The sequence below is a fragment of the Balaenoptera musculus genome, chromosome 6, assembly GCF_009873245.2.
Source record: "Balaenoptera musculus isolate JJ_BM4_2016_0621 chromosome 6, mBalMus1.pri.v3, whole genome shotgun sequence".
Classification (NCBI taxonomy): Eukaryota; Metazoa; Chordata; class Mammalia; order Artiodactyla; family Balaenopteridae; genus Balaenoptera; species Balaenoptera musculus.
This window is the reverse complement of record NC_045790.1, coordinates 82,164,898-82,175,039: the sequence shown is the minus strand read 5'-3', so window position 1 is coordinate 82,175,039 and position 10,142 is coordinate 82,164,898. Positions and strand designations below refer to the sequence as shown.

The 10,142-nt window shown below is 45.2% G+C and overlaps 1 protein-coding gene across 6 annotated transcripts in view; it reads right to left on the bottom strand.

The window, feature by feature from the left end:
- Positions 1-10,142, bottom strand: part of TMOD1 (tropomodulin 1) — a 102,996-nt gene that overhangs the window by 26,194 nt on the left and 66,660 nt on the right. For 4 of the 6 annotated variants that reach the window (XM_036854384.1, XM_036854383.1, XM_036854389.1 and 1 more), the window contains exon 9: positions 5,560-5,704. In XM_036854384.1, the coding sequence (XP_036710279.1) occupies positions 5,560-5,704 (145 nt within the window). Of the gene's footprint in view, positions 1-5,007; positions 5,363-5,559; positions 5,705-10,142 lie in introns of those variants that run through there. The other 2 variants (XM_036854386.1, XM_036854388.1) reach the window with 2 other exon arrangements.

Genomic DNA, 10,142 nt, shown 5'->3' with positions numbered 1-10,142 from the left:
AGAGCAGAAGTTTGCCCAGAGTGACCAGAGGGTTTACATGAGCCAGGCTTGACAGCATCTCCACGTTAGCTGAACAAGCATTACACCCCTTTTGCACTCAAGCCCTCATTGGAGCCCCTCTGACAATTCTGGGGTGTCAGTGTTGTCACCATTGCCATGTTATGGATGAGGAAAGTATGGCAGGGAACAAAATGATAAAGCCGGTACCAGACGGAACCAAGGCTTGTGACTCATCTGGAGCCTCGGTCCAGCGCCTCCCTCAGTACAATCCGGCCCTGTCTATGTAGGCTTTACATACCCACATCTCATCTGGTTCTCACAAGGAGGACTAGCTCCTTTCCCCTGGAGAAGAGAAGGGAGCCAGGGTCCCTGAGAGCAAGCAGCAGAGCCAGGAACCTGAGTCCCCAGCTAGCGGCTCACGGTACAGAAAAGGAACCCCGTGCAGTCTCCCCCTACCTGCCCTCAGTATGCACACTGGGCTGCATCTGTGCAGGGTTCCCCTGCCACTGGCTTTTACAGGGACTGGATGGGGAGAAGGGAAAGGCACCCACTTATTCAGGTTTTTTTTTTTTCTTTCCATTTTAATAATGAAGGAAATTGAGGCCAAGAGGGAAGTAACTTGCCTCAAGTCACAGTGAATAAGAGACGCAACTGGGAGCAGAAGCCAGGTCTCCCAATATCCTTCTTCAAATCAACCTGCTTTTTACATTCATTAAAGCAAACTCCTCCACGTTGCTTATCATTGCAACTGCCAGAGACTCGTTTATTGTCAGAGTCGGAAGGAATCTCGAGTCATCTGGACCAACCCCCATTCGAGGCTTGAGCTCCCTCCAACACTTCCCACCAAGCTTTACACCTCCATCATGTCCTTGGGGAGCATTTTATATTCCTTTATATTCAACAGCATTGACTGAGTGCTATGATGTGCCAAGCACAGGTACCAGAAATAAAGATTAACAGGGGACCAAGATATACCTACAAGAAATCTGATAAAACATCACAAGTACCCTGGTAGATCTCTATCAAGTATGAGAGGCACAATCAACGAAGCGGTCAGATTTTCCAAGGACGGCGGGTAAGTTGAACACTGAATCTTAAACGATAAAGGGATAGATGGTGGGAAAGTACGGGGAGCATTAGGAGTAACAGTCCTCTAAAGGGAGGCTTTTGCCTGGGTCACTGGGAGGTACTCAAGCTACCTGGACCAGTTGGTACCAGTAGGGCAAGAGGATGGCTTGTTGTGGTGTCAAGAGATGAGTCTGGCAGGGCCTCACCCAGAGAGGAGGTGGAGAGCACAGGTTCTGGGGCCAGACTGCTGGGTCCAGTCCTACTTCCGCCCATGGACAGCGGGTAACCTTACCTACTTCTCTAGGCCTCTGTCTCCTTACTGTAGGATGGGGATGACGACAGCACCTGCCTCAGCTGGTTGTAGGGAACGTTACAGGAGTTAGTAAGATTGAAGTGTTCAGAGCAGGCCTGGCACGCAGTAAGTGCCATGTAAGTATCAGCTACGATTACTAAGGGACTTAGAAGCCATGTCGAGGAATTTAACCTGAGAGCAGTGGGAACACGGAAAGGGTTCTAAGCAGAGTGGTGGGACAAGCTTTGGGATGAGCGCTGCGTGAGATGCCCACCCTGGAGGAGCTAGAGGAGCTGCAGGGCCCGAGGACGTTTCAGGGCGCCCGGTAAATGTGATGAGGGCTTGACAAAAGGCAGGGCAAGGTGGCTGGTGAGGAGGTGGCTGGCTGGGCTGGGGGTAGTGCACAGAGAGAGGTAAAGATTTCTGGCTTGAATGGCTGTGAGGAAAGTAGTGCCCTTTCCCAAGATGGTTTTGGGGGAAGATGATGAAATTGATTTGGGGTGTATGTGCTGTGTCTGGGGTGCCTGTTAGAAAGGTCTTCCTTGAGAGTATAGTAAAAAAGTGACTTTCCCAGGAAGGGATGTTTTCTGCTTTTAAACATGTTACTGTACCACACAACTGTCTTAACCTGGAGGCTGCAATTCAGATTTCATTAAGTGAAGAGAGTTTCAGTGGCAGATTTACAGGACCTGAGTGCCTGAGTGCCAGCCTGGCTCTCAGCTATAAATAGTGTGGAGATAGGAGTCGTCTGAGGTGTGTCACCATGGGAAAAGAGAGATGGGGGTCCTCGGCTCCTCCCTGACACCCCCCTCACCCTGGCACCCCGCTCTCTCCCATAGAACACTCTGTTAAGAGCCCAGGGCAAAGGCTGGGAAGGACCAAAGACATGCCAGTCAGGATGGGTCCTGGGCAGGGCTGACCCATGGCCTTAGGGATTAAATGTCTCCCAAGGAAAAGCCCACCTGCCTCGCAGGCAAGCAAAGCCCAGGTCCCGCAGACCCGGCAGTGGGCCAGGAGCCAGCACAGAGGTAGGCTGGAGTGAGAAGGAAATCGGAGAGGCCCTCTCCGTCCGCACGGAGCTTGCCCGCCGCTGCCAGGCCGCAGCAGCAGACACGGTAACAACCACGGTGGCTGGACCGGGGCCGGCAGGAGGCTTTTATGACAAACATATTCAGCTGAGAAACATGGAAGCCTGTCTGCTTCCTCAGAGCATCAAGAGCAGGATGAAAATACTGTGTTGGAAAGAAAGTCAGGATTTCTCTTTTGCAGGAGGACGCTGGCGCACCATCAGAATTAGAAGCGTTTCTTTCACAAAAATTAGCGGATGGGTGCAAATTTGCTTTTAAAGCTAGATGTCCTACTTCACCAACTAGTACTCTGTTGCGTGCAGTCACCTGGATGATTCTACTCTAATTCCTTCTGTGGGAAACCTCAAGGGAATAGCTGCACAGTTCCATGGGGTAACTCAGAGGCCCATTTTAATCACGTGTCATTCCTGCCCAGAAAGCTGCCACGGTCCCACTTCCCACTTGCTTTCCTCACCAAACTCCTGAGCTTGGCGTTAAAGGCCTTTGGCTCACAGCCTCCCACACCTACCCAGCCCCCTTCCCGTGAACACCCCATATACCTGTTCATCGTCCTGCCTTTGCCCATGTTGTTCCGTCTGCTTGGAATGCCCTTCCCTCCCTCCTCTGGGAGCTCCTGTTTTTCCTTCCAGGTGTAACTCCCAGTAATAGTTCCTCAATCCTTTCGGAACTTTCTGTCTCTCCTATCCTGCATACTGGGTCCTACCACCTTGCCTTTGCCTACACCAGCACCCCTGCCAGGAAGGCCTCCTGACCTCCCACACGACCCGTCTCTTCCTTGCAAGGCTGACTCAGGCCGACACCCACCAGGATGCTTGGATTAACCAGCCTCTGTCCTCACAAATCATTTGCTCGCTCTATTCGGATACACTTTGTAGGCCTTCTTGAATCTGGCGGCATGACTTTGAGTCTCTTCTCCCATAAAAGGTTGTAAAGGTTCTTGAGTCAGGGAACTAGCTTTCTGCTACCCCTTATGTCACCTCGCACAGTCCTGGGCAAACAAAAGATGCTCCCAAAGTGCTCACTGCAACCAACAACGGGCGTGACTTGACTGAGCCACTGTCTAGAAGGGCAGTCCCTCCCGGGCCTCAGTTTCTCCAGAAGAGAACTGGAGGGAGGAGCCTGAGGTCCCGTCCAGCTCTGGCATGCTGGGCTCCTGCCATAACATCAGCAAGTCTCTGGTGATAGGAATTGGGCCTGGATTTTGGAATCATAGACTCTCAGGACAGAGAGTCCTCAAGGGCCATTTCTTCTAGCCTCCAGCTGACCCTGGGGTCCCTCCTACAGCACCCCTGACTCTAGTCATCCGGAAGCTTCTGTCCCTAGAAAGAAGTCCTCCAAGCCATCTTGCCACTGGAAGACCAAAGCTGGATTAGCCTTGAGATAGGCACCGAGGGACACATAAGAAGCTTAATCTAAGCTGAGAGAGAGAGAAAAAAAAAGTGAGATTACTGCATATCAGAAAAGAACTCAAGGCTTTTAAGTGCTGGTTCTGCAGCCAGATCACAGCTGGGCCAACAGAGCCCAGGTCGCAGGCCTTCCTCAACAATTCAATGTAGCTATCACCTCCGTTACACCATGATAATTCTAATTCGTAGTTGTTTGTGTTTGCTCTCTTTTATTTCAAATAAGGACACTTCAGATAAACCAGGACACCTGACCTGGTGTGGGTTTTTTTGTTGTTTTTGTTTGTTTGATGGACTTTTTTAGATCTGCAGCTCTAGAAAAAGTAGCAGCTGGAGTAAGCAATGAATAAATAGCCTCTTAAGAACAGGAATCTACACCTTCAACAGCCAGTGCCCTATAGGACTTTGACAAATGTTTGTTGAATTGAGTAGCTCTGTGGTTATCTATGCATAGGTTCTGTGAGTACCTGCCTCGTGCATATACACTTATATACTCATCCCCATTCTTCTAGGCCTTCCGTGTATTAACCTAGCTTCAGATTCATCACAGGAAGTGACATACCTGAACTCTGAGATGTGCTTTAGTATTAAGCTCCTTGCATTTTACTGAGTGTTAGAAACAAAAAAGAGAAACACATTTAGAGCAGGTTTGAATTTGATGAAAAACTCACTGAAGACATTGTCCTTTAGAAATATAGTTATTTCATAATTCAATCCCAGAAAGAAGCTTTCTTCTTTTTAAAAAACTCATTATGCTTCCTTCTCTTCTGTGACAAGAATAATGTAACTTGGTTTGTCTTCCCCCTGCCTTGATTCTAGGAAACTCACAGCTGAATATAATGATCAATTAAGTTAACAGACCTACTCCTTTCCTTGTTTTTTTTCTCTTATTTTCCTATAGCTTTATCAGACATACTCCGCTTTGGACACTCCATCAAGTTCTTTAAGCAGCCAGCAGGAATACACATGAGAAATAACTAGGCACAGAGCTTGAGAACACTTAGCACCTGGAAGTAAGTCGGTGATTGGTCTCCGTTTTTGTTCAACTGACTAGTATTTCTATTTGGTGTTTGCTCCTAAGAAAGACTGCGACATTTTCTTTCTTTTCTTTTCTTTTTTTTTTTTTTAAGAAAAAAATACAACCTATGTCTTTAACTGAGATTAAATGTAACCTGTTTTACTTTACTATAAAGTCAGCATTTTCAACCTTTACGTTAAAAGCAACGTGAAGTCCCCTAGGTTTGCGGTGTGGGTAGTAGGGCTGGTTGGTGGCTGTGGGATCTGGGGCTTGGGCCAGACTGTATGATCTGGAGAGGACTCTGGGCTCCAAAAAGGGTATTCAGACGAGGAGGAGACTCCGTGTTGGCTTTGTGCCTCCCACATTTCACTTCACCCCGCTAACGCGCTGAGGGTGCGCTCTGGGTCCAGCCCTGTGCTCAGCTGAGCTACCTGCAGGGAGGAGGGCCTGGCCTCGGCGCCTGCAGGCAGGGCGCTCGCGTGTAGGCAAGGGTCTAGGGGGGAGGCAAGGCGCAAACACCGAAAACAAGGGAACGGGATCAGCGTGAAAACTGGGAGTCAGGCCCAAAAAGAGAACTCCCTTGGGGAAGGCGGCAGTGGAGTTGTCCCTGCCATACCTCCCATGACAGGTGGAAAGAATGACAGGCAGAAAGAATGACAGGCGGCGGGTAGGGTACATATGTCCACTCACCAAGGTCGTTGTTGTTCATCATCGCGTTGGACGCCCGCAGCCGGGGCCCCTGCTGAGTGAAGTGGTAGCCGAATTTGAGAAGTGTTGCATTTTTTTCCAACATGCTCACGATCTCCATTTCCACTTTGTTGCCCAGGGGCTGGCTCTTTGATCAAGAAAAGAACACAGTCACCTCTCACTCATTTGTGCAGGACCTAAACCTTCTCTACCTGCAGAAACCCTGAGCGGTGGGCGGGGACTTTAATACCTCCCTGTCCCCGCCCACTCCAAGAGCGGGGAGGAGGGGGGCAATGGAAGTTTGGAGAAGTTGAAAGGTCACACAGCCAGGAGCGAATGAGCTGAGATTCAAACAACCCAGGGCTGCTGGACACCAAGAACAGATCTTTCTACTGCTTCACAGCAGCCTTCCTAGAATATTTCAGCAGGAAGAACCTTCACATCATCTAGTCTCAGGGAGATTTAGAAATCCTACAGCCCAGGCTATCCCCCATACTAATTAAATCAGAATCACTGGCTGTTATGATACTCAGGTGTCTGTGGTTTTTAAAACTCCCCAGGTGATTTTAATACAGAGCCAGGTTTGCTAGCCAGTCCTTTAGCAATTTACAAATGAAGAAACAGGCCCAGAGAGGGAAGAGGATTTGCCTAAGGTCACATAGTAAGTTGGGACTGCCAGAGTTAGCCTCCTAAAGCCTCACTCTGATCATGCTAGTTCCCTACCCCCAAATCTATAGTGATCATCTGACAAAGATGAAAAGGAAAGGAAAGGAAAACACGATAATACACAGTGTTGGGAAGGATATGATGAGGATATTCATCAGTATCATTTATAAAAGTGGGGATAAAAGGGAAACAAACATTCATCAAGAGGGGGTTGCTCAAATAAATGATAGTTCAGCTTTATAGTAGAACATGGGCAGCTGTACAATGATGGTGCGAGTCGTCAGTTCCAGGCTGGAAAATATGCCATGACACAATATTGAGTAGACAAAGCCTAGTGACAAAACGGGTCATATTTATGTAAAGTTACCTCTATTTCCCATATACATGCATATGCACTGAAAAGGCCTGGGAGCATATTGGTGGTGGTGGAATTTGGGGGAGTTTTTGTCTTCTTCTTTGTATCTTCCTGTTTTGTTTGTGTTCTGTTGTATCTTACTGTATTGTTTGAGTTTTATGTACAATAAGATATTAAAAAGTAAATATAATCTTAAAGAGGTTTGAAAAGACAGAGAAGGCAAGCTAATATCATATTTAATGATTAAAGACATTCCCCCTCAGAGCAGGAACAAGACAACAAAATTGTCTTGGATTTCAGTTATGTAAGAAAAAGAAAGAAAAGTCACCATATTGGAAAGGAAGAAGCAAAACTATTTCTATTTGCAGATGACACAATACTGTATCTAGAAAATCCTAAGGAATCCACAAAAAACTATTAGCGCTAATAAACAAGTTCAGCAAGCTTGCAGGGTGTAAGATCGATATACAAAACCCAGCTGTGTTTCTATACACTAGCCATGAACAATCCAAAAATAAAATTATGACAATAATTCCATTTACAATAACATAAAAATATTTAGGAATAAATTTAATAAAAGAAGTAAAGACTTGCACACTGAAAACTATACCACAGCATTGTACATTAAGGAAGACCTGAATAAACATATAAACATCCCGTATTCACGGATCAGAAGACTTAATATTGCTAAGATGGCAAGACTGCCAAATTGATCTAAAGAAGCAGCAAACAGAAACACACAACCACCTCCAATCACTTCCCACTGCCAATAACTGCTGCCATTTATTAAGAGCTTACTATGTTCCCAATGCCTTGTGCGCAACTTGCAGGGTCTCAGTTCATTCAATAACCCAACAGGATAAGCCCCGCCTCCTCTTCAGCCTGGCACTCCAAGTGCTGCAGTTTAGTCCTTGCCTTATTTCCTCTCTCAGTCTTTCCTCAGCCTGGTTACCCCAGGGATGGGGAGTCTGGTACCTGGTGCCTCGTGCAGGCAGAGGTCTATTTCTAAATGTTCATGTGCCCTCCTGCCTCCATGTGGAATGCCCCTACCCTCCCGTACCCACCTGTTGGTGTATCCTTAGTGCTTTAATACCCATCACAAATACCCCCTCCCCCACAAGGCCTTTCCTGATCCTTACCCCTGGAAACCATCCTTCCCCACTCGACACTCAAGTGGCCCACTGTATGTCCCTCTCTACTCCCGGGCCAGTCCATCTGCATTACTGGGTCACCTGCCTCCACAACTGTCTCTCCAACTAGACCTGTGTTGTTTAGTATAGTAGCCACCAGCTGCATGTGGCTTTTTATTTATTTATTTATTTATTTATTTATTTATGGCTGTGTTGGGTCTTCGTTTCTGTGCGAGGGCTTTCTCTAGTTGCGGCAAGTGGGGGCCACTCTTCATCGCGGTGTGCGGGCCTCTCACTATCGCGGCCTCTCTTGTTGCGGAGCACAGGCTCCAGACATGCAGGCTCCGTAGTTGTGGCTCATGGGCCTAGTTGCTCCGCGGCATGTGGGATCCTCCCAGACCAGGGCTCGAACCTGTGTCCTCTGCACTGGCAGGCAGACTCTCAACCACTGCGCCACCAGGGAAGCCCTGCATGTGGCTTTTTAACTTTAAATCTTTTTTAACTGACATAACATTATATTAGTTTCAGGTATACAATATAATGATTCGATATTTGTATACATCGTGAATGATCACCACAATAAGTCTAGTTAACATCCATCCCCATACATAGTTATCAATACAAAAAAAGTGGTTTTTTTCTTACAATGAGGACTTTTAAGATTTACTGTCTTGGCAACTTTCAAATATGCAATACAGCGTTATTAACTATAGTCAGCATGCTGTACATTACACCCCCATGCCTTATGTATTACTGGAAGTTTGTACCTTTTGACCTCCCTCACCCATTTCACCCACTCCTTACCCCCCACCTCTGGCAACCACCAATCTGTTCTCTGTATCTGTGAGCTTGGTCGGTTTTGCCTTTTGTTTTGTCTTAGATTCCACGTATAACTGAGATCATATGGTATCTGTTTTTCTCTGTCTGACTTATTTTACATCACATAATACCCTCTAGGTCCATCCATGTTGTCACAAATGGCAAGATTTCATTCCTTTTTTATGGCTAAATAATATTCCATTGTATATACCACATTTGCTTTATCCATTCATCCATCAATGGACACTTAGGTTGTTTCTGTGTCTTGGCTATTATAAATAACGCTGCAATGAAATGGGGATACATATATCTTTTTGAATTAGTGTTTTCATTTTCTTCCGATAAATACCCAGAAATGAAATTGCTGCATCATAGGGTAGTTCTATTTTTAATTTTTTTCAGGAATAGCCATACTGTTTTCCATAGTGACTGCACCAATTTACATTCCCACCAGTGGTGCACAAGGTTCCCTTTTCTCCACATCCTTGCCAACACTTGTGAAGTCTTACCTTTAAGATAATAGCCATTCTAACGGTGTGAGGTGATAGCTCATTGTGGTTTGGTTTGCATTTCCCTGATGATTAGTGATGTTGAGCAACTTTTCGTGTACCTGTTGGTCATCTGTATGTCTTCTTATTCAGATCCTCTGCCCATTTTTAAATCAGATTGTTTGGGTTTTTTTAAACTTTAAATTTAAATAATTAAAATTAAATAAAATTTATGTGGAATCTAAAAAATAATACAAATGAATATATATAGCAAAACAGAAACAGACTCACAGATATAGAAAACAAACTAGTGGTTATCAGAGGGGAGAGGGAAGTGGGGAGGGGCAAGATAGGAATAGGTGATTAAGAGGTAAAAACTACTATGTATAAAACAGATAAGCAACAAGGATATATTGTATAGCACAGGGAATTATAGCCATTATCTTGTAATAACTTATAATGGAGTATAATCTATAAAAATACTGAATCATATTATACTGGAGTGTAGTTGATTAAAAATGTTGTGCTGGTTTCAGGTGTGCATCGGAGTGGTTCACTTGTACATGTGCATGTATCTATTCTTTTTCAAATTCTTTTCCCATTTAGGTTATTACAGAGTGTTGAGTGGAGTTCCCTGTGCTATACAGTAGGTCCTTGTTGCTTATCTATTTTAAATATAGCAGTGTTCAGGCAGTGTACTTTAGGGCACCACACCGTAGGATGTTTGCAAGAAACAAAAACGGAGTTTGCCCTTGGGTTACTCTCTTTCAAGGCAAACAGGGAATAATAGGTTATACATATTTATCTTTCTGTTATAAACACACACACACACACACACACACACCCATCTGTTTGGATATACAGATGTTCTCCTAGGCCAAAATTTTAAGAAGAACTGATTGTTAAAGTTATTGAGTGTGAAAGTGGGCAAGATTTTCAACTGTATTATTATAGAATATATAGAAATAAAATCCAATCTAGAAAAAAAATACTGAATCACTATGTTGTACACCTGAAACTAACATAATATTGCAAAGCAACTATACTTCATTTAAAAATTAAATAAAATTTAAAATTCAGTTCCTCAGTTGCATTAGGCACATTTCAAGTGTGCAAGAGCCACTGGCT